Raw genomic sequence first — 25,125 nt, 5'->3', positions numbered from 1 at the left:
AGAACTTAGTGTCTGCCGACCCCAAGTTGACTCTACTGCAGTCCATACAGTCACAACTTTAGGTCTTGATGCGTGAGTGTCGGGCTGAGAGTGTTGCGCCTCCGCCTCCGCCTACACTCCCCCCCGCCTATGATCGCTCCGCCTGATCGCAGTACCACCTGCCAGGCGTACGATGTTGTGAACTCTACTACAGTCCATGCAAGCACAGCTTTCGGACTTGATGCGTGAGTGTCGGGCTGAGAGTGTTGCTCCTCCGCCTCCGCCTACACTCCCTCCACCTACACTCGCTCCGCCTGATCGCAGTACCATCTGCCAGGCGTACGATGTTGTGGACTCTACTTCAGTCCATGCAAGCACAGCTTTCGGACTTGATGCGTGAGTGTCGGGCTGAGAGTGTTGCTCCTCCGCCTCCGCCTACACTCCCTCCACCTACACTCGCTCCGCCTGATCGCAGTACCACCTGCCAGGCGTACGATGTTGTGGACTCTACTACAGTCCATGCAAGCACAGCTTTCGGACTTAATGCGTGAGTGTCGGGCTGAGAGTGTTACTCCTCCGCCTCCGCCTACACTCCCTCCGCCTACGCTCGCTCCGCCTGATCGCAGTTCCACCTGCCAGGCGTACGATGTTGAGCCACGTGCTGAGTTTGCTGTTCCCTGTGGTGTTCAGCCTCCGCCTTCCTTAAGGCAACCTTTACATTGGGATCAGGAGGATTATACCTCTCTTCCTCCGCCTCCACTTGCTGCTCCACCAGTGATGCAACCCTCGGTTGAGGTACAACAACCTCTCCCGTCCATGAGTCAGTCTCCTCAGCTCTCGCTGCACCGAGCTCAACCCTCCACAAGGCAAGCACCACAACACCTTAGCCTTGCGCCTCAGGAGCCTCAGCTTGCGAGACATTTACCTTGTTCTGCGCAGCCTCTTCCTCATCGCGCTCCGCTCACACCACAGGAACTGGAACTTGCTACTCCGCTTCCGCCAACCGCTCAGCAAGCGCAACCCTTGGGTTCAACCACTCATGCTAGGAGTCAGCCTCCTCCACCCATGCGCCTTCCTTCTGCTTGTCTTTTATTCAGCCTTTGCAGACTGAGCCTCAGGTGTTCCCTCAACGGAGTCTTGAAGAGGAAACCACAACTATTGTTGTTCCAGCTCGTTCTGACTCTGCTGTTCAGCATACCTTACCTCCTTTTTCATACCATGGTTTAAACCCCATGCAAGCATGCATAAAGCACTCTAGCACTGGTCATGGAATTTCTGAGAAATGTTAAACGCCATGCACACGCTCTGCTTTCCTTACAGCAGGCTCTGCTTACAGCAGGCTCTGCTTACTTCATGCTCAGCATACAGCATGCTCTGCATTCAGCATGCTCTGCATACAACATGCTCTGCATACAGCATGCTCTGCATTCAGCATGCTCTGCATACAACATGCTCTACATACAGCATGCTCTGCATACAGCATACTCTGCATACATCATGCTCTGCATACCTTACCGCATGCTTCTCAACACATCTTGGGTTGTTGCCATCTCACTAGACTGTCAAGCAGTTTCATAACGTTGTCTTCTAGTCTGCTGCTTTTGCACCAGTGAACCCTCACTCAGAGAACTTAGCTTTTCTAGGATAAGGTCCCTGTAGATGAGAAAGTTCTTTTCTCCCTCCTTCTGATATTCCCTTGAGGACTCTGTCATTTGGAGGGAGCCTTTAGCTGCATAACCTCTTATGGACTTTTATTTAAGCATAACATGCTTACAGGGAAGGTAATGGTTCCACTTCAGCCGCTAATCCCGTCTGTTACCACACCTGCTCCCATAGACCTTGAGCTGTGTTGCATGACATGCAGTCCAAGCTTAGTCCTTGTTAGAGGATTTTTTGTTTACGGAGTCAATGTGTCACGGGGAAGACGTTCAACAACCAACAGAAGTGACTTGTTGTGACGCAGTGCGGCAACCTCAGCAACCCGTTTAGGAGTTGTCTGTACGACCCAGACAGTCTAGACAGATTCGGGTTGTCACTGTACTTCCTCGCTTGCCCATGATTGACAGTTTACAGACTGTGCAGCAGTATCATGATCTTGTGTCCGGCTCCGTCAGACGACTGGCTTTTAAGAGCTCCCACAAGTCGTCGCTGTCTGGAGATTTTCAAATGGACTATGGATCTGACCAAGGAACTGGGCCTCCTGGTCAACTTTGAGGAGTCTCAGCTCGTTCCATCCCAGACCATTGTCTCCTTGGGTATGGATCTTCAGAGTCGAGCTTTTCGGACTTGTCCGTCGGCCCCAAGGATCTTCCAAGCCCTAGAATGCATCCAGAGCATGCTGAGAAGGAACCGATGCTTAGTCAGGCAGTGGATGAGTCTAACAGGGACACTTTCATCGCTGGCCCTGTTCATCGAGTTAGGGAGACTCCACCTCCGCCCCCTTCAGTATCATCTAGCTGCTCACTGGATAAAGGACATGACGCTAGAGACGGGCTCAGTTCCTGTTTCCGAAGAGATGAGGTCTACTCTAACGTGGTGGAAGAACAGCATTCTTCTCAAGGAAGGTCTACCATTGGCTGTTCAGACCCCCGACCACCGTCTCTTCTCGGACGCATCGGACACGGGCTGGGGTGCGACACTGGACGGACAGGAATGCTCGGGAACATGGAATCAGGAGCAAAGGACACTTCACATCTATTGCAAGGAGTTGTTGGCAGTTCATCTGGCCTTGATAAATTTCAAGTCCCTCCAGCTTAACAAGGTGGTGGAGGTGAACTCCGACTACACCACAGCCTTGGCTTACATTTCCAAGCAGGGAGGGACTCATTCGAGGAAGTTGTTCGAGATCGCAAGGGACCTCCTCATTTGGTCAAAAGATCGAAAGCTCACGCTGGTAACGAGGCTCATTCAGGGCGATATGAATGTTATGGCAGATCGCCTCAGCCGGAAGGGTCAGGTCTTCCCCACAGAGTGGACCCTTCACAAGAATGTTTGCAGCAGACTTTGGGCCCTGTGGGGTCAGCCAACCATAGATCTATTCGCTACCTCGATGACCAAGAGGCTCCTCTTGTATTGTTCTCCGATTCCAGACCCAGCAGCAGTTCGCGTGGATGCCTTTCTGCTGGATTGGTCCCATCTCGACCTGTATGCATTCCCGCCGTTCAAGATTGTCAACAGGGTACTTCAGAAGTTCGCCTCTCACAAAGGGACACGGCTGACGTTGGTTGCTCCCCTCTGGCCCGCGAGAGAATGGTTCACCGAGGTACTGCAATGGCTGGTCGACGTTCCCAGGACTCTTCCTCTAAGAGTGGACCTTCTGCGTCAACCTCACGTAAAGAAGGTACACCCAAACCTCCACGCTCTTCGTCTGACTGCCTTCAGACTATCGAAAGACTCTCAAGAGCTAGAGGCTTTTCGAAGGAGGCAGCCAGAGCGATTGCCAGAGCAAGGACGACATCCACTCTCAGAGTCTATCAGTCTTAATGGGAAGTCTTCCGAAGCTGGTGCAAGGCCAATGCAGTTTCCTCAACCAGTACCACTGTAACCCAGATTGCTGACTTCCTGTTACATCTAAGGAACGTAAGATCCCTATCAGCTCCTACGATCAAGGGTTACAGAAGTATGTTGGCAGCGGTTTTCCGCCACAGAGGCTTGGATCTTTCCTCCAACAAAGATCTACAGGACCGCCTTAGGTCTTTTGAGACCTCAAAGGAACGTCGGTTGTCCACTCCAGGCTGGAATCTAGACGTGGTCCTAAGGTTCCTAATGTCATCAGGATTTGAACCGCTCCAATCAGCCTCTTTTAAGGACCTCACATTAAAAACTCTTTTCCTCGTGTGCTTAGCAACAGGTAAAAGAGTAAGTGAGATCCACGCCTTCAGCAGGAACATAGGTTTCACATCTGAAACGGCTACATGTTCCTTGCAGCTCGGTTTTTTGGCTAAAAACGAGCTTCCTTCCCGTCCTTGGCCTAAGTCGTTCGAGATCCCAAGCCTGTCCAACATGGTGGGGAACGAACTGGAGAGAGTACTTTGCCCAGTTAGAGCTCTTAAGTACTATCTAAGAAGGTCAAAACCATTACGAGGACAATCAGAAGCCTTATGGTGTGCTATCAAGAAGCCTTCTCTACCAATGTCTAAGAACGCAGTTTCTTACTACATCAGGCTTCTGATTAGAGAAGCAAATTCTCATCTGAAGGAAGAAGACCTTGCTTTGCTGAAGGTAAGGACACATGAAGTGAGAGCTGTGGCTACTTCAGTGGCCTTCAAACAGAACCGTTCTCTGCAGAGTGTTATGGATGCAACCTATTGGAGAAGCAAGTCAGTGTTCGCATCATTCTATCTCAAAGATGTCCAGTCTCTTTACGAGTACTGCTACACCCTGGGTCCATTCGTAGCAACGAATGCAGTAGTAGGCGAGGGCTCAGCCACTACATTCCCATAATCCCATAACTTTTTAACCTTTCTCTTGAATACTTTTTATGGGTTGTACGGTCGGCTAAGAAGCCTTCCACATCCTTGTTGATTTGGCGGGTGGTCAATTCTTTCTTGAGAAGCGCCAAGGTTAAAGGTTGTGATGAGGTCCTTTAGTATGGGTTGCAGCCCTGTATACTTTAGCACCTTTGAGTTGATTCAGCCTCCCAAGAGGAACGCTGCGCTCAGTAAGGAAGACGATCTTATTAAAGGCAGAGTAACGGTTCAAGTCGACTTCCTTACCAGGTACTTATTATTTCATTGTTATTGTGGATAACTGATTATATGAAATACGGGATACTTAGCTATCCTTTAGTCTTGTACACTGGTTTTTCACCCACCCCCCTGGGTGTGAATCAGCTACATGATTATCGGGTAAGTTTAATATTGAAAAATGTTATTTTTATTAATAAAATAAATTTTTGAATATACTTACCCGATAATCATGATTTAATCGGCCCTCCCTTCCTCCCCATAGAGAACCAGTGGACCGAGGAATAATTGAGGAGGTGTCAACAAGAAGTACCTGAGTACCTGGCCACAGGTGGCGCTGGTAAATACACCCCCTTCTAGTATTGTGATAGCTGGCGTATCCCTCCATAGAATTCTGTCGGGCAACGGAGTTGACAGCTACATGATTATCGGGTAAGTATATTCAAAAATTTATTTTATTAATAAAAATAACATTTTGGGACATTAACATTTACTTATACAGTACTTTACTTATTATATATCAATTTATCCGTACAGTATTTTGATTAATATATGAGATTAGCAGTATTAAAGTTCTTAAAGGAAATCATAACCATTTTGGAAGTTCATAAGTAATCAATGAATTTTGTTATTCAGATTTAAGCTTTTACCCTGATTTCATAATTTCTATTTCAGACTTCTCAATAGACAAAAAGTAAAATGCTAGAAAGTCGCCGTAAAACTTATGCCGAAAAGGTTAATGTGTCGCCCTTAAAGAAAGTTACATTTTATGGACCTGTTACAAGTAGGTAAGTAAACTGTAGCTAACATACTCCCTGAACTGTGATTAGGTTTAGGAATAAAAAATTGTAATTTGGTTGTTTTGCAATTACTGTAATGTACATTATCCAAATTCATCATTGAAAGTTGAATTTCTTGACAAATAGTAATGTAGATCTAACCAAAAGGGTAAAAAATAATGATTTGGTCTGTCATGTAAGGAAGGTGAATAGATTTGCATAATGATCTAAATTGTGGTAGGTTATGTATCACTTGTACTGAATAAATCCCTTGTTTTCAATATTAATCTTACCCGATAATCATGTAGCTGTCAACTCCGTTGCCCGACAGAATTCTACGGACGGGATACGCCAGCGATCGCTATACAAGAGGGGGGTGTACTCACCAGCGCCATCTGTGGCCAGGTACTGCAGTACTTCTTGTCAACACCACCTTAATTTTTCCTCTGTCGTGCTTCCGGCAAGACCTACATGGATACGCTTATGATTTTGGAGTCTTTGTTCACGGTTTTGGTGAAGTATTGCTCTGAGATTTCAGCTTTCGCTATACAGGAAGCTTTTCCCTTAGCTTAGATAGCTTTTGGATTGATTTTGATTAATGGTATAACGATCTTTGCTTTAATTTGGAAACCCCCCTTGACTGTTCTCTGATTCAAGATGTCCGACCATTCTCAAGCTCCTAGACAAAGACGATGTAGTGTTAGGACTTGTAATAGGCGTCTTCCGAAGGCCGCGGTTGATCCTCACACCGTTTGTTCCGACTGTAGGGGAAAATCCTGTCAGTTGGAAGATCGATGTGAGGAATGTGCCGGGCTTTCGGAATTTGATTTTATCGAATTCCTCAAGTATACGACTAAGTTAGAGAGGGAGAGAGTTAGGAGGAGTTCTTCTCGCTCTTTGGTTTATTCCTCCCCCCATGATCCTCAACCTTTTCCTTCCCCTGTAGTGGCTACCCCCGAACCTATTATTAGTGCTCAGCCTGATATGTCAGATGTTTTACGTGCTATTCAGGCTTTAGGTGATAAGGTGGAGTCGGTAGTGAGTGACCACAAGTTTCTTTTGGCAGATGTCAAGGAACTTAAAGTGAAAAGTGCAGTGGGAAGTGGTAGTGCCAGTGCTGTGCCTAGTGTCAGTGTCAGTGTTGCGCATGAGGATACTTCTGTGCGTGCCAGTCGTCCTCCCAGTCCGGGACCTCTTGCAAGCTCCCAAGCCCAGGGGAGAAGCAATGTCGAAGGGCAAAAGGGTTCGGCAGGCCTTGATCGGCGCACAGTAGTATCCTCAGTGGTTGCGGGCGTATCTTATAGAGATCGTCACTTCCACTCTCAGACGATTGAGCCCTTAATTTCCTCGTCTGCAGAAGAAGTTTCCGGGAGGAAACGCTGGACCCAGGTCTCAAGGCCTCTTAAGCGTAAGGTCCAGACCGCACGAGTCCAACAGCCCAGGTGTAGCCACTGGGCTAGTTCGGACTCGCCGCAGTCATCTGATGGCTGCACGCCTCCTAAGAGAGGTAAAGCGATGCCTCAACAGACCTCAACTTCTGTTAAAGCCATGCCTCAACAGACCTCAACTTCTGTTGATCCTAAGTTGGCTATGCTGCAGACTATGCAGTCGCAGCTTGCGGTGTTGATGCAGGAGTTTCAGGTAGAGAAGGTTATCACACCTCCTCCTGCGAGCGCTCCTCCACCTCTGCGCAGTCCAGCCTGCCAGACGTATGATGTTGAGGTTCCTCAAGCTGCCTCCATGCGTGAGCTGCCGCATTGGGAGTTGCCAGATACCAGCGCTGTGCAGCAACCTCCACTTTCCTTGAGGCAGGAGCCTCTTACCACGCGGCAACCTCCTCAACACTTGAGGCAGGAGCCTTATGCTTTGCAGCAACCTCCTCTACCCTTGAGGCAGGAGCCTCATGCGTTGCAACCATCCTCGAGGCAGCAACCTCTTGCGGTGCGACAACCTCCACCATCCTTGAGGCAGCAACCTCAACTCTTGCGGCAGCCACCTCCACTTTCCTCGAGGCGAGAACCTCAACTCTCGAGGCAAGCACCTCAACTCTTGAGGCAAGAACCTCAACTCGTGAGACAAGAGCCTCTCTCTGCGCAGCCACCTCAACCCTTGAGGCAAGCTCAACTCTTGAGGCAGGAACCTCATGCTATGAGGCAGCCACCTCAACGCATGCAGCAACCACATTCTTCACAGCTTGAGCCGCTTCCCATTCAACTTGAACCGCAGACTATGCAGCATGAGCCTCATGCTTTACAGCATTCGCTTATCACCACGCTTGCTCCTCAGACCCCCGCAGAACCTCCTTCATCCCAGCCTCAGGACTTTGTCATTACCAGCCCTCATCCTCTTCAGCAGAGTCTTGAGGATGAATCTGCTAGTGCGCATGCACCCGTTCTTCAGGATTCAGCCATTCAGCATACTGCTTTATCGTTACCTCTCGCTTCTCAACACTCAGGTGATGAGGTTTCTGAGGATGAAGCTGCTCACCTGGATGATCCTTCATCTGATGTGGAGGAACCCAAGTCATTGCCACCCTCCATTGACTTTCGCAAGGTCCTTACTCTGTTCAGAGAGTTATACCCTGAACACTTTGTTTCTGCTACCCCTCGTTCTCCTCCATCCGAGTTCTCTCTAGGCATGCAACCTATTAAGTCTGCCTACACTAAGCTTGTCTTCGCTAGATCATCAAAGAGAGCTTTGAGAATGTTAGGGGATTGGTTGCAGTCCAAGCAGCAACTGGGAAGGACGTCTTTTATGTTTCCGCCTCCTAAGCTGACTTCTAAGGCGGGCGTCTGGTATGCCACGGGAGAGGAACCAGGCTTGGGGGTCCCTGCCTCTGCCCAGGCTGACTTCTCAAGTTTGGTTGACTCTCCACGAAGGTCGGCTATGAGACGCTCTAAGGTCTGCTGGACCTTTTCTGACCTGGACCACTTCTTAAAGGGAGTCTTTCGCGCCTTTGAAATTTTTAATTTCCTCGACTGGTGCCTGGGGGCCTTGAGCAAGAAGACTGCCCCTTCTGACAAAGACTCGGCCATGCTGATCATGTCCTGTATGGACAAAGCAATTCGCGATGGTTCCGGCGAACTTGCCTCTATGTTTGTATCGGGAGTCCTCAAGAAAAGGGAACAACTTTGCTCCTTCCTTTCCACTGGTATCACCTCTTGCCAAAGGTCACAGTTACTTTTTGCTCCTCTTTCTAAGTTCCTGTTTCCTGAGGATCTTATCAAGGAAATGTCTGCGGCTCTTATACAGAAGGATACGCATGACCTCGTGGCCTCTTCAGCACGGAAGGCTAAGGTTGCACCTTCAGTACCAAGAACTTACCGCACCCTAGTGGCTGATACTCCTGCTACCAGATTTATTCTGCCCTTTCGTGGCAGAGCCCCCAGCCGAGGAAGTACCCGCCCAGACGGTCACAGGGGCAGGTCCAAGAAAGGTACCAAGTCTTCGAAAAGCAAACATTGACTCTCCTCCTCTCCAGACAGCTGTAGGAGCCAGACTCAAGACCTTCTGGCAAGCTTGGGAAAGAAGAGGTGCAGACACCCAGTCTGTCAAGTGGCTAAGGGAGGGTTACAGGATCCCATTCTGCCGCAATCCCCCTCTGACCACTTCTCCCATCAACCTCTCTCCCAACTACAAGGAAAAGGACAAGAGGCTAGCGTTACATCAAGAGGTGTCGCTCCTGTTACAGAAGGAGGCAGTGGTGATAGTCCGGGATCATCAATCCCCAGGCTTTTACAACCGTCTCTTCCTGGTGGCCAAGAAGACAGGAGGTTGGAGACCGGTGCTGGACGTCAGTGCGCTCAATGCTTATGTCACCAAGCAGACGTTCACTATGGAGACGACGAAGTCGGTCCTAGCAGCGGTCAGGCAGGAGGACTGGATGGTCTCGTTGGATATGAAAGACGCCTACTTTCACGTCCCCATTCATCCAGACTCCCAACCTTTTCTGAGATTCGTTTTTGGAAAGGTTGTGTACCAATTCCAAGCCCTGTGTTTTGGCCTAAGCACGGCACCTCTGGTGTTTACGCGACTGATGAGGAATATTGCGAAATTCCTCCACTTGGCGGACATCAGAGCCTCCCTTTATTTAGACGACTGGCTTTTAAGAGCCCCCACAAGTCGTCGCTGTCTGGAGAGTCTCAGATGGACTTTGGACTTGACCAAGGAACTGGGTCTTTTGGTCAACTTAGAGAAGTCCCAGCTTATTCCTTCCCAAACCATCGTTTACCTGGGAATGGAGATTCGGAGTCAAGCTTTTCGGGCTTTTCCGTCGGCCCCAAGAATCAACCAAGCCCTAGAGTGCATCCTGAGCATGCTGAAGAGGAACAGATGCTCGGTGAGACAGTGGATGAGTCTAACAGGGACCCTGTCATCGTTAGCCCTGTTCACCGAGTTAGGGAGACTCCACCTCCGCCCCCTTCAATACCATCTAGCAGCTCACTGGGACAAGAATATGACGCTCGAAGCGGTCTCTATTCCTGTTACCAAAGAGATGAAGACTACTCTCATGTGGTGGAAGAGCAACATCCTTCTCAAGGAGGGTCTCTCGTTAGCTGTTCAGACCCCCAATCTTCATCTCTATTCGGACGCATCAGACTCGGGCTGGGGCGCGACCTTGGACGGACAGGAATGCTCGGGAACATGGAACAAGGAACAGGAAACGCTTCACATCAATTGCAAGGAGTTGTTGGCAGTACATCTGGCCTTAATGAACTTCAAGTCCCTCCTGCTAAACAAGGTGGTGGAGGTGAACTCCGACAACACCACAGCCTTGGCGTACATCTCCAAGCAGGGAGGGACTCATTCGAGGAAGCTGTACGAGATAGCAAGGGACCTCCTCATTTGGTCAAGAAGTCGAAACCTCACGCTGGTAACGAGATTCATTCAAGGCAATATGAATGTCTCGGCAGATCGCCTCAGCAGGAAGGGTCAAGTCATCCCCACAGAATGGACCCTTCACAAGAACGTGTGCAACAGGCTTTGGGCCTTGTGGGGTCAGCCAACGATAGATCTGTTCGCTACCTCGATGACCAAGAGGCTCCCATTGTACTGTTCCCCAATCCCAGACCCGGCAGCAGTTCACGTGGATGCTTTTCTGCTGGATTGGTCCCACCTCGATCTATATGCATTCCCGCCGTTCAAGATCATCAACAGAGTTATTCAGAAGTTCGTCTCTCACGAAGGGACACGGCTGACGTTGGTTGCTCCCCTTTGGCCTGCAAGAGAATGGTTCACAGAGGTACTGCAATGGCTGGTCGACGTTCCCAGGACTCTCCCTCTAAGAGTGGACCTTCTACGTCAACCTCACGTAAAGAAGGTACACCCAAGCCTCCACGCTCTTCGTCTGACTGCCTTCAGACTATCGAAAGACTCTCTAGAGCTAGAGGCTTTTCGAAGGAGGCAGCCAGAGCGATTGCCAGAGCAAGGAGGATATCCACTCGCAGAGTCTATCAATCCAAGTGGGAAGTCTTCCGAAGCTGGTGCAGAGCCAATGCAGTTTCCTCTACCAGTACCTCTGTAACCCAAGTTGCTGACTTCCTGTTGCATCTTAGGAATGAAAGATCTCTTTCGGCTCCTACGATCAAAGGGTACAGAAGTATGTTGGCAACAGTTTTCCGCCACAGAGGCTTGGATCTTTCCTCCAACAAAGATCTTCAGGACATCCTTAAGTCTTTCGAGACCTCTAAAGAACGTCGCTTGTCCACTCCAGGCTGGAATCTAGACGTAGTCTTAAGGTTCCTTATGTCTCCTAGATTTGAACCTCTCCAGTCAGCCTCTTTCAAAGACCTTACTCTCAAAACTCTTTTCCTCGTCTGCCTTGCAACAGCCAAAAGAGTTAGTGAGGTTCACGCCTTCAGCAGGAACATAGGATTCACATCCGAAACAGCTACATGTTCCTTACAGCTCGGGTTTTTGGCAAAAAATGAACTTCCTTCACGTCCTTGGCCTAGATCGTTCGAAATTCCTAGCCTTTCCAACATGGTGGGTAACGAGCTAGAGAGAGTTCTTTGCCCTGTCAGAGCTCTAAAGTACTATCTTAAAAGGTCAAAACCTATACGAGGACAATCAGAGGCCTTATGGTGTGCCATTAAGAAACCTTCGATGCCTATGTCCAAGAACGCAGTTTCGTATTACATAAGGCTTCTGATTAGAGAAGCTCATTCTCACATGAAGGATGAAGACCTTGCTTTGCTGAAGGTAAGGACACACGAAGTGAGAGCTGTGGCTACTTCGATGGCCTTCAAACAGAACCGTTCTCTGCAGAGTATTATGGATGCAACCTATTGGAGGAGCAAGTCAGTGTTTGCATCATTCTATCTCAAAGATGTCCAGTCTCTTTACGAGAACTGCTACACCCTGGGACCATTCGTAGCCGCGAGTGCAGTAGTAGGTGAGGGCTCAGCCACTACATTCCCTTAATCCCATAACCTTTTTTAACCTTTCTCTTGAATGCTTTTATTGTTGTTTTTGGGCTCAAGCCATGTCGTCCTGATGGAAGTTCCTTAAAGGCAGCTTCCTAGGGTATATTACAACTACGGCGATATTCCCAGAGAATTTACCTTAAGGTACCCAGAATTCTAACTCCTGGAGCGAGTATCCCTAAAAAAGACCTTAGGGATATCGTAAATATCAGTGGACGTATTCTTGACACGCCTCATAGCAATCTATACCCCGAATAGAGTTAACACTTCGTAGGGGTCAAATGGCAAGAAAACGAAAACGAGAAAGAAAAGGGGAGAGCCGTTCGTAAGGCCCTCTCTTCTCCCGTTTCGTAAGCGTGCCCTGCGCCGATTCTGGCGCCATCTGCATTCCTTTTTGCGTAGCTTTACAACTCGGTGTTTTTTCCTGTGTTTCTACCAAAATCTTGGATTTACTCTCATATTATGCTTTCTCCAACTTCTTCTGCTTCGGATAAGTTGAGTACTATTTCTTTTATGTATAAATGTAGGCTCTTGCTTAAAATTAAAGTATTTAAAGAGTTATCTTTGATACAAGAGCTGTTGCCTGCTGGAGGCGTCATGGACGCTGTCGCTCGCTAGAATAGGATTTATTTGTTAGCAAGAGCGACGTTCCCAGCCCCCTGCGCTTTAATAATTAGCTGCTTAGCTTAATTAGGAATTCTGTTATGATGCGTTAGTAGTGCGCCTGGCGAAAGTTTTGCCTAGGCTGACCAACACTAGTCTTCGTAGCCTAGTTTTTGGTCCTTGTACTTCCTGCATGATATTTAGTCTTCCAAGTGTGATTTTATTTTGCTTAAAGCGTTAGGCAACGTTATACATACAGCCCTTTTCGAGTAATTTCCAAGATAGTATTGGAGTGAGTTTCGGTGATTTAGGTAATCGATTCTCTTAGTGCCTAGGCTAGGTTGTCTTAGGTCTTGATAATATTATCTTTTCCCCGTTTGCTCCCTTCTCTTCGGGGAAGGGGCAAACCCTTTCCCTCTGTTTAAGCCTTAGGCTTAACTCTAGTGGTTTGTTTGAATTAATTTTCAAATATAACTATGCTGGAGTAGTACTGTACCTTCCTGCTCCAACTGAATTGGTTCAGAGGGGACAGTACAGCAGTGTATTAGTCTGAGTCCGTGTTGGTCTAGCGTGGGGCAGAGTCTCCCTTGCTGCCTGACACGGGCATAGGAGGTTTATCCTCCTTGATTCACCTTGGAAGGTTTCGGTAATTATGATCCCTTCGCTCGGTGACCCCTCAGACTTGTCCTCTTTGCTGTTCCGGGTTCGGGATATGTTCCCTTTCCGGAATAGCAATTCCTTCCTTGCCTTGGTTTTAGGGAGGCAGCCAGTAGTGCCGGCCTCCCTCCCTGGATCTCTCTGGCTGAGATGAGCTTTCTTAGTTTGGAATGATCCTTAACCAAGGCAAGGTTGGACAGGACCCTCTGTCCTTCCCTTCTATTTCCGTTTCCTTTGTGTCAATCGTCTCACATCCGTACCTAGCATAGGTTGGGATGGGGAGCTGACGTAGTCCCCTGTCGGCCGGCAGAGAGTGCCGACCGGCAGAGGCCCTATCCTTTGAGTGCTGCCCGGTCCTTCCTTGGTCCCTCAACCGCTGCCGTCTGTAGTTTCAGTAAGCAGTGGTTAGGAAGCTTGACTTAGTGTCTCCCCTTCCTCTCGGCACTCTTTCGGGTGTCGGGCGCGGAGGTACATAGCCTCTTAGCCCGGCACCCATTCTGTTGTCTTCTCTTGTGTTGTCCTTGCCGTCTGCCGGCCTAGTGGCCGGCCGTCGGTAGGGGGGTGTTCGCTAGTTCTCTTGCTGTCGGTCGGCGGTGGTCTTATGCCTTTGCTGGCCGGTCTCCTTGCTCACCTGCCGGCCGCTTTGAGTGGCGGCCGGCAGCCGGGCGCTACCTGGAGTGGATGCCAGCCGGCAGGGTTTACTCACCGCTGCCGGGCCGGCCTGCTACATCACTCGGTTGGCCGGCCACTAAGAGTGATGGCCGGCAGCTGGGTGCCAACCGGGTAGCTATGGACCGGCAACCACTACCGACCGGTTCAGGCATAGGAACTGGAGTTCTCCCCCGTCTGGGTGATCCTAAGTTGCATACTTGAGACCTACCTTTGGGAAAAGGGGGTGGGGGTGCTGACCGGCAAGAGCCGGCCGGCACACCACCCTCATGTACTGTATCAGTTCTTCCCTGTTTAGTGTCTTCTACCAGGGGAGAACATGATATAGTAGGTTACAACACTGTCTTTTCTAACTTACTTGTGTTGCCTTGTGCAGTCACTTGGTGTTGCCTTACAGGGATGAAAAGAGAACTCTTTTCATCTTTAGCCAGAATGGTAAAATCTTACCTTAGGTGTGAGCTACACCTAATTTCCCTCGGGAAATATGATCTTTGGTTATTCTAGCAAAGACTAACCATTTGATTTTAATGGCTGGTGGGCTTCCACAGGTGATTGTGGGGGATTCACAAGTATGTGTCTTTTCCTTATTCTTTGTGGTCTTGCACGACCCGTTGTTGTTGGCCTTACAGAAAAGAAAGTGAGCTCTTTCTTGTCTACTATCCGGTATTTTAAAATCATTCCTTAGGGGGGGCTACACCTTCTTCCTTTGGAAATTTTCCATTGGTTAATCTGGCATAGATTAACTATACGATTTTATGATTTGGAAGGCTACAACAATTGGGTGTGCGGGAAATACAAGGATGTGTCTTTCCGTTTTGTTATGCTACTGTGCATATCCAGTGATACGTAGTTCACTTGATACTCATGGAAATTTCTTCTCTTTACAGGAGGACCATCCGTAGTGCGGATGTATTTCTGCAACGTCCGCAGTAGGGCTTCTGCGGACATGGTTCTGAAGGAGGCGTGTGGCATGCGCTGTCTCCACGGATGTTCTCCGGTATTGGGTTCCCCAGGTATGTTTCATATGCACTAACCTATCTATTGAGGTTTTTTCTTTTCGCTTCGCTCAAAATCCGTTTTCGTCTCCCCTACAACGGTGGATTCAAGGGATATAGCTAGGGAGAAGCTTCGTACCTGGGTGAGGGGCTTTCAGAAGATTACCTCTGGACCTTATCTTCCAGATAGAAGATGAGGGCTTTCTTTTCCTAGGGCATCAACTGTTACAGTGATTCCCCAACCTCAAGAGGAGGTCCCCTTAATTCAGATCCCGTGGATGCTGAAGTCACGGTCGTCTTGCTTAGCATCCAGTTGGTCGACAGGATGCCAGACGTGTCCGAACGTCTGGAGGAAGACCTCCTGGCAGAAGGCCAGGATGAAGTTCGAGCTCCGGACAAGGTAGCGGAAGAGGCCGAGAGAGGTCGGCTGCTCCGGTTCAGGTCCTTGAACCTGCTCCCTCAACATCATCTGCTCTCGCAGTAGAGCAGGCCCTCCCTCCATTGTTGGCTTGATCCAACAAAGGCAGAGGGAGATGAATGGGAAGGCAGCTGCATTGTAACTGCAGGGGTACATCCGGACTGCTAGGTCCGGTGGAAGGAGGTACCAGCTTCAAAGGAAGAGACAGAGCCAAAGGAGGTCGTAGTGATAGACCATGCTAGGGTCATGCCTTGCTTTCTTCTTCGATGAAAGAGAGGGGCTTCATGAACTCAAAGGTAGCTGTATTTGAGTAAGAGGCTCCCTTCCTTTGTGTCCTCTCCTGCCACAGCCTTCCCCCTTTTTCGCTGAAAGGGTTTGCGGCGGTTTTGAAAACAATCGAGGCTGGCAAGCCTTTCCCCTCCCTGGTGGAGTGTAAACCCTTGTTGCTGGCCTTTAGAAAGGACGATTTAGTAAGCAAAACAAGGACTGGAAGGACGTCCATCTTACCTTCTCAGTCCAGATGTGGGAGGCGGATTTTGCCGGATGCCGGTTCGGCGAGATCCTCTCTAAGCTGTCTGGTTTTCTTTTGCGGAGAGAACTCTAGACAAAAGAAAGACTGGCTGCCTCTTTGTCTCTTCAGTCCACGTTGAGACGATGACAAGTGATCCCAAGGTCCATGAAACGTTCATGGTTGTGATCAAGACTCATCTGGCCACTGTGACGAAGGATCTCTACAGCTCCGTCAGGGCGAAGAGAACCTGTAGGGAATTCGTGTTCGCCCGGGCTACGATGAGGCACGAGCCAAGGAAACTAATCTCCTCCAACAGTTGGGACAAAGACCTTTTCCCTAGTGAGTCGGTCAAAAAGGTTGATAGGGCCGCCACGGACGATAGAAATCTTCTCCGGGAGTGGGGCCTGTCTACCAAGAGAAATTCTTCCCCGGATGGGGTCCCCTTCCTTGGAGGAAGACTAAAAGGATTAGGATACTTTCTCGGCCAGCTAAGTCAAGTAGACATCAGCAGCAACGGCATTTGCTGATGCCCTCAGTGCCCCAGATGGTGGCAAAAACCCCGACCACACTTCAGTGGGTTCCCCAATTCGTGTCGACACAGTCTCCGGCATTCAACCCATCGTTCGAAGGTCAGTCAACTGCCTGTCGAACGAGCCTAGAGGAGCAGCCAGAATTTCGTCTAGGCGCCCCTCAAGGAGAAGGGGTTTCATGGGTGGTCGAGGTCAGAGAGGCAAGACCTCAGGACAACAGTCCGAGCGAGATGATATTGGTAGAAGGGAGTCTCCAACGCTTTTGGGATCGGTGGACCTTCGATCCCTGGGTCCACAGCCTACTCAAGAAGGGACTGGGCTGGAGCTGGTACAGCACTCCATCCCCATACCCTCGGCGGTTTTCCGATACTCCACCCCCGTTCTGGAGGAGTTCATTCATGAACTGTTAGAGGAAAAGTGATCCGAAGGGTAAAGTCCATCTAATTCCAAGGGAGGCTGTTTTGTGTTCCCAAGAAAGACTCGAAAAACTCGGAGTCATTCTGGACTTGTCGCCACTTAACAGGTTCATAGCGAACTACAGGTTCAAGATGCTATCAATACAACACATAAGGACCTTACTGCCCAAGAGGGCATTTACCGCCTCCATAGTTTTGTCAGACGCCTATCGGCACGTTCCAATCTATTGTCGATTCCCCTCCTACCTAAGGTTAAGGCTACAACGAAGACTATACGTCTTCAAAGCCATGCCTCTCGGGCTTTAAATAGCCCCAAGGATTTTCACGATGCTTGCGAACGTATTTCTCAGTCAATTACGCCTAAAGGGAATTCAGGTAGTAGCCTACCTGGATTTTTGGCTGGTGTGGGCAGCACCCAGGACAGAATGCTTGCAAGCTTCCCTGTATGTGATCCATTTCCTAGATTATCTAGGCTTCAAGATCAACAGGAAAAGTCTCAACTTCCTCCATCTCTAAGTTCCGGTGGGTGTGAATCCACTGCGACCTAATGTCACACCGTTTTCTCCGTCATGGCGGAGAAAAGAAAGGAGATAGCTGGTTCTGTCAAGAGACTTCTAGATTCCGTATGGATATCAGATGCGAACTGGAGAGTGTACTGGGGTCTCTCCAGTTTACTTCGGTGACAGACCCGGTGCTAAGAGCACAGCTAAAGGATGCAACCGGAGATTGGAGTAGTTATGCATCAGATGCGCGAAGAGATCTGAGAAGACCAGTTCCGCTTCGTCGAAATACTCTTCTCAGGCCTTGGTCCCAAGCCAGACTCCTTAGGAAGTCGGTTCTTCTTCATCCACCTCCCCCGTCGGTGACGAGTCACCCAGACGCCTCGAAGGAGGGATGGGGAGTTCGCTCTCATCAGAAAAAGGCCCAAGGGTCTTGGTCCAGTCTATTCAAGACCTCTCACAGTCATTTTCGAGAGACTATGACAGTCCTTCTTTCCTTAAAGAAAGTCTCCCTGCATCGCTCGATCCACATTAGGTTGGTGCTGGACAGCGGGGGAGTTGTGAGATGCTTGAATCAACAAGGATCAAGGTCGCCACCTCTCAACCAGGTGATGTTGGCCATCTTCCGATTTGGGGGAAGAAGAAATGGTACCTGTCAGCAGTTCACCTTTAAGGAGTCCGCAATGTGACAGCGGACGCTCTATCCAGGTTCACACCGATAGAGTCGGAATGGTCCCTAGACGCAGGACCATTCTCCTTCATTCTGAGTCAAGTCCCAGAACTGCGGCTAGACCTCTTTGCAACGAAAGACAACAAGAAGTTGCCCCTGTATGTGTCCCCGTACGAGGACCCCTTGGCGGAAGCAGTGGACGCGATGTCCCTCGACTGGAACAGATGGTTCAGGATTTATCTGTTCCCTCCTTACAACCTTCTGTTGAGGGTCCTCAACAAACTGAGATCATTTAAGGGAGTAGCGGCAGTAGTGGCCCACAAATGACCGAACAGTGTGGGGTTCCCTCTGGCATTGGAACTACGATCGGAGTTTCGTCCGCTACCAGATCCAGTTCTGACCCAGTGAGTCCAGAAGTCAATTGTCTGCGCTTCATCACAGAAAACCCGGACCCAGCAGCTCATGATTTCTTTCCTTAACAGGTGAGAAAGTGTTTCGGGATTTCGAAAGCCAGCACGGACTTCCTAGAGGATTATAAGTGCAAACCTTTTATAAGGCAATATGAGTCTTCTTGGAGAGAATGGGTAGCCCTTGTCAGACGAAGATTCCGCAGGAGATAACGACGGACTTCTGCTTGTCTTTCTTCATCCATCTCCATGGTTATGGATCGGTAACTAACACGATTTTATCATGTAGGCCTGCTTTGACAAGACCCATTCTATATGCCTTCCAGGTCGACCTCGCTAACGAGATCTTTTATAAAAGTTCCGAAAGCCTGCGCTAGGCTCAGACCTTTAACACCTCCAAAGCCCAATTCATGGTCTTTAGAAGGAGTGTGCGTTAAAGGATTTGACCCATAAGTTATCCTCCTTTTTGGCACTCGCGTCCGGGGCCAGGGTTAGTGAGATCATACCCCTCTCGAGAGAGGAAGGTCGTGTTCAGTCCCTGGATGGGTGAACTGAACCTATTTCCGGATCCTACGTTTCTCACCAAGAACGAGTTACCCACCATCAGGTGGGGTCCCTGAAGAATCTGCCTCTGAAAGAAGATGCATCTCTATGTCCAGTAGAATGCCTAAAGGTCTATCTTCGTAGAACTTCAGACTTCAAGGATGGCCATCTGGCCAGGGGAGAAACGTCAGGCTCAAAAATTTATTACTGAAATAACTCAGGGCGAAAATCACATATCTTATTCGCAGAGCGGATCCTGACTGTTCACCCACAGGTCACGATCCGAGGAAAGTTGCTTCTTCCTTAAACTTCTTTAGTTGTAGGGATTTTGGACATCTTCGTTCGTACACTGGCTGGAAGTCTTCCAGAGTGTTCTTTCGTCACTATGCGAAGCAAGTGCAGCAACTAAGAGGTTCTGTGGTGGCAGTGGGTTGCGTCGTTAACCCTGCTGTTTAACTCTGCGAGGAACAGTAACTTAATTGGGACAATTAATTCCAGGGTGAGTATGTAGTCACATGTTGTACTACATACTATGTGAGGGTACTGGGTGACCCACGTTGACTGTTCCACTTTCAAAGGTGAACCCAGCATAAGTGCAAACATGCGTGCCGAGCGTTTCTAACGCTAATGTGACTGATTAGTAAAACAGACTTTTGACTTTGATACTTTGGTATCTTAAAAGTGGCTCCAATGTTTTTTTCTTTCAGACAAACAAGTTGCTGTTTACTATCATACTTATGCTTAAAGTTTTAGTTATCCTCCTCTTATATATAGATATATATATATATGAGTGTGGTTAACCTGTTTGTTTATTGTCTGTCAATAAACTGGTTCTTGAGAACCTTGCGTCTCCTTCACCTGTGAGCATTCATTCTATGTATATTTACCCGGGGATAATTCTAATAGAATGTTCCCTTATGCAAGCTAATATTGCATTGGTTTATGCTTCCCCTTAGCTGGAGGACTCCATCCCATAAAGGGATGGTGGCGGATTTACGAGTTTCCTCCTAAGCGGATATGAACCTTTGTCCAATACGTGTTTTGAGCGGAGGACTGGCCGATATTTCATATTGACACAGTGATTCTTTTCGAACTTCGCTTTACCCAGTATGGGGTGAGACCACTATACTCGCTTGCCTGGGGTTCATACTTAGATATATGTACTCTTCGAGACTTTCCCAGAGTCTAGTAAGACTCTTCCCTGTTGGGGGCAGGAAGCTCTATCATGGTTTATGATTAGTTGAAAAGATGTATGACGGTAACATCTTAGGTCTCTAGGTCGCGTCGACTGGGGGAAATATTTCTGAGGAGTACGGCACATTTTGAGAATCCACAGATACAGTAATGCTCTGGTATACTTCCATCAGGACGACATGGCTTGAGCCCAAAAAACGGATTTTGAGCGAAGCGAAAAATCTATTTTTGGGTAAGATGGCCATGTCGTCCTGATGGACCCGCCCTTCCCTTTCAATGAAAGGGCCGTAGGACCCCTCCCTACATACAGTATCTGTAGCACCTCGTGTTTCGCTACAAGGAATGCAGATGGCGCCAGAATCGGCGCAGGGCACGCTTACGAAACGGGAGAAGAGAGGGCCTTACGAACGGCTCTCCCCTTTTCTTTCTCGTTTTCGTTTTCTTGCCATTTGACCCCTACGAAGTGTTAACTCTATTCGGGGTATAGATTGCTATGAGGCGTGTCAAGAATACGTCCACTGATATTTACGATATCCCTAAGGTCTTTTTTAGGGATACTCGCTCCAGGAGTTAGAATTCTGGGTACCTTAAGGTAAATTCTCTGGGAATATCGCCGTAGTTGTAATATACCCTAGGAAGCTGCCTTTAAGGAACTTCCATCAGGACGACATGGCCATCTTACCCAAAAATAGATTTTTCGCTTCGCTCAAAATCCGTTTTTTGGGTTGTTACGGTAGGCTAAGAAGCCTTCCGCATCCTAGTTGATTTGGCGGGTGGTCAATTCTTTCTTGAGAAGCGCCTAGGTTAGAGGTTGTGTAGAGGTCCTTTAGTATGGGTTGCAGCCCTTTATACTTCAGCACCTTAGAGTTGTTCAGCCTCCTAAGAGGAACGCTGCGCTCAGTAAGGAAGACGAACTTATTAAAGGCAGAGTAATGGTTCAAGTCGACTTCCTTACCAGGTACTTATAATTTCATTGTTATTTTGAATAACTGATAATATGAAATACGGGATACTTAGCTTCTTGATTAACATGTACACTGGTTTTCACCCACCCCCCTGGGTGTGAATCAGCTACATGATTATCGGGTAAGATTAATATTGAAAAATGTTATTTTCATTAGTAAAATAAATTTTTGAATATACTTACCCGATAATCATGATTTAATTGACCCACCCTTCCTCCCCATAGAGAACCAGTGGACCGAGGAAAAATTGAGGTGGTGTTGACAAGAAGTACTGCAGTACCTGGCCACAGATGGCGCTGGTGAGTACACCCCCCTCTTGTATAGCGATCGCTGGCGTATCCCGTCCGTAGAATTCTGTCGGGCAACGGAGTTGACAGCTACATGATTATCGGGTAAGTATATTCAAAAATTTATTTTACTAATGAAAATAACATTTTTCCTCAGTTCTGGAGATGAATGATTTAGAGTACAGTAAAATATGAAATCAAGGAGACTGTTATAGCTGGATAAGCATGCTTGAATGCCTTTGCCTGACAAATGGTCCTATTTTGACTTAACTTGAATATATTTTGAATATAATATACATTAGTAGCTAATTTAAATAATGTACTGCAAAATCAAGAGAAAAGTACAAATAGTAAAAAATAAGGAACTGATAAGACTTACAATATTTTTTCTTGTAGGGTATGGTATCTACAAATATAAAATCTGTACTGTTGTGATAAGGGATTTTGACGAAGAAATACCACTTTTGACTTTACACAATGTTACAATAAGACCTACTGTTATATACGACTGTAGACAGAGTGTTGAGAAACTTCTCTGTTGTTCCATGAATAACTCCACAATAGGGGATTTTGCAGGTTTCTATAAAAGCATCCATTTTTTTTTATTTATTTTTTTTTTCTATTTTTCACAAAATCTAAATTCTCCTTCTTGTGATCCCTCCTCCCTTTTTGTCACTAGATTATTTAGATTCTATGGTGGAAACAAAGTTATAGAAAATTACAGATACTAAAGCACTAACTTGTTTACAGTTTTAAAGGTATAGACAGTCATTAGACTTTGAATAATGATGATGAAGGAAGAAGTTTGTGGTTGAGGTATATAATGACCCAAGAAAGTTGATAATCACAATGGTAGATTAGGCAGATGTTCTCTTAAAACCATAGAAGAACTAGTGAAGGAGAAATAGGGAGCAGATATCCTTTTGCTGCCCAGTCCACTTGGTACAATAACAGAGGCCTTCAAGAGAGAATGATACTGTACTTTGATAACAGACTCTTTTGACTTCTCCATTTCCATGGATAAATCTCTCTATTTTAGTTCAGATGAAATGTTAATGAACTAAAAGGAGAAGTGAAGGCATAACTAATTGGCTTGTTTTTCTTAGGTTACTATAGTTGGACTGTGTACACAAAAAATATTTTATTTTGTATAATTTTGTTTTGTTAAGTTCCTAACTTTGTCTCTGAACTACATTAAGGCATAAGAAAATTTGCATTTTATATTTTTTATGAAAATTTCATTTAATGCATTAGTGTAGGAAATTTATTATGATATTCTAAAATAAAGAAGGAAAAGTCCAAATACAAATTACTGTACTTAGTTAAATATAAAATGTTCACATTTATAGCATGGAAATTTCTCTTATTCATGCCTTCCCCATTGTTTAGGATTAATTGGAGCTAGTTTTAGTAGTTTTTAATCATACTTTTGTTTCAGAAAAGGGGAACAACTTCGTCATGTGGGAAATGAGTCTGTATCTTCAAGAAAAACTATATTTTCGACCTCGCAGTCTTCTTGTGGCAAACATGACATTGACTTTAGCTCAAAAGAGCACTTACGACCTAAGGGTAGTGAAGAGAGACCACACTCTAAAACATCTGTGTTAGGAAAACAGATGAAAACCAGATTGAATTGTAATCATACTAAACCAAAGTGTGAAGCTTGTATTGCCAATAAAAAGAAAGAAGCGAAACAGAACCATAGATCGCTTATAGCAGACATTCCAAGACTAAGTCATGTTTTACCTTCAACAAGAAGTCATCCCAGAGGAGGTATGGATGGTAGAAAACTCTATGATCAAGGAGATGAAAAGACTTCCTTGTCCATTTTGGATGTAACCTGGAAACCTGGCCTGGATACTTATGCTGAACAGCAAAATGGGATTGATGATAATATTAGTTACTCTGATGGCAATGATTTTAAATCCAAATATTCCTCAGAGGATGGGACAAGGAAAAAGGTTCAATTTGCAGATGGAGTTGCTAGTAAAAATGAAGATAACTCTATAAATAATCATTCAAAAAAAATCAGTGCAAGTGATTCTGTAAACAGAAAGAGTAATGATTGGCAAGGCCGCCAAAGAATAGGTAACAATCCATCAAATGCAGAAAGAAGACCAGGCATGAACAAAAGTGACACTAATGCTGAACACATAACACATGATAGGCATAATAATACATCAAATAGAGAGGATGAATATGACAGCACTACCTCAGATCAAGACACAAGGAGGCCGGGAGATAACGCCACTTGTAAAATATGTGAATCATTGAAACGCCCTTGTTCAAAGCACTCAAAAGTCAATCCTATATCAGTATCTAAAAGAGACTGGTATCCACCAGAAAGGCACCGATCTCATTCTTTACCCATTTCGTCATCGAGCTCAGAAATTGACGAACACTGCCATTTGTGCCAAAGATACGGTAAAAAGCACTACTTCATAGATGACTCAGACTCCTGTGGTCTCTGTGAAGCTCCGTACAGAAGTCAATATAAGTTGCCTAGTTGTTTGCATCACAAGACACCAGAAACTTCAGCAAGCAGGAAATTATTAAGACCACCAATTCACAAACAACTGTCTACTCCGTTATTTTTTTCTGATGGAGAGGAAGATTATTTATTTAAGAGAAAGATTCCTTATGAGCCTAAGACAGAAATAGTCAAAGATTTGAAGAAGAAACTGGAGGATGAGTATCTTCACAAAGAATATTTGGTAAGTACAGTATCATTCCATTTCAGCATCAATGGTGTTTCATTTTGAATCCATCCATAGGTTTTCATATTTTAGTCAATTGTAACTTGTAATTGTTGAATGCTATTTAAACCACAATTATTTATTCAGTTTCCTATCGGAATAGAGTTTGTTATTATAATTCCTTTCATGATCAAGTTTTGACGTCAAGGCAGCAGACACTTTATAGATACTGTACTTTATTAGGTTATGAAAGTTCAGCTGTGTTGAATTTTGCCATTTTCAATGAATAAATTGGCATGATTTCAAGACTGAAGTACAAAAGATGGTACATTGTGACCAAGCCATTTTTTTGCTATTAGATGCTTTATTGTCTCATTTCTGAACTAAAGTCCCCAACTCTATTGGAAAGAAAGAAAATGGTAAATTTTTTATTTTTTGTGGTAAATGTCAGTATTAATTGAGTTTCAAGAGAGGAGCAGTATGAACATCAGGCAAGTATAGAGGTAACAAATTTTATTAAAAAATTATATTACTGAGATAATCTAGGTATGCAATGCAGATACAGTGTGTATATGACCTGAAAAAAACTGTTAGGTGTATTTCATTAGGCATTTGCAGGACAGTTATATACAGTAGTGCATGTATACAGTACAGTACTCTCTGGTATAGTGAGGGTATAGACTGCGAGAGATTTAGAAAAGATATAGACTACAAGACAGTTCTTTGCATGTGTATTTAAATTAATTTTTCATTTTTTATATTCTCAACCTCAATTTTGCAGAGAAAGAAAAAAAATTTCCACAGACGTTGGAGGTCTTGGGATGCAGAAGACTTGGAAGATCTTCGCAATTTTCGTCGTCATAAGTGTGGAAACCTTCCTGAATATGTTCCCCAACACAAATGTAAGTGTATTGTGTTTTCAGGCATTTTGTGGTGCCTTATTAGTTCAGTATTGATGCTCTCCTTTTGAAAACCAAAATTTACGGTAACAATATGATGTACAACATCCATTGTACTAAAACACAAAACTCACAGTGCTGTATCAGTGATGGTACAGTACTCCTATTTGGCATGTTGAAAATAGCAATTGAATACGTTTGGAATAGTTCCTTAGATAATCCATTATTTTTATACATAAGTATTGTAATGGCTTTAGTGTCATGCATTTGGAGATTAATTTTGCATTGATGTACAGT

At 46.3% G+C, this 25,125-nt stretch overlaps 2 protein-coding genes across 2 annotated transcripts in view; both read left to right on the top strand.

Moving 5' to 3' along the window:
• The window catches only part of LOC137648711 (uncharacterized), a 130,926-nt gene that overhangs the window by 26,308 nt on the left and 79,493 nt on the right, over window positions 1-25,125 (top strand). The window lies entirely within an intron of this gene.
• The window catches only part of LOC137648207 (uncharacterized), an 88,538-nt gene that overhangs the window by 26,089 nt on the left and 37,324 nt on the right, over window positions 1-25,125 (top strand). The window contains exons 2-4 of the mRNA XM_068381132.1: window positions 5,340-5,452; window positions 22,672-23,947; window positions 24,711-24,831. Coding sequence (XP_068237233.1) covers window positions 5,364-5,452; window positions 22,672-23,947; window positions 24,711-24,831 — 1,486 coding nt within the window. The 5' untranslated portion in view covers window positions 5,340-5,363. The remainder of the gene's footprint in view (window positions 1-5,339; window positions 5,453-22,671; window positions 23,948-24,710; window positions 24,832-25,125) is intronic.

The sequence above is a fragment of the Palaemon carinicauda genome, chromosome 10 (genome assembly GCF_036898095.1).
Source record: "Palaemon carinicauda isolate YSFRI2023 chromosome 10, ASM3689809v2, whole genome shotgun sequence".
Taxonomy (NCBI): Eukaryota; Metazoa; Arthropoda; class Malacostraca; order Decapoda; family Palaemonidae; genus Palaemon; species Palaemon carinicauda.
This window is presented reverse-complemented; position numbering and strand designations above follow the sequence as displayed.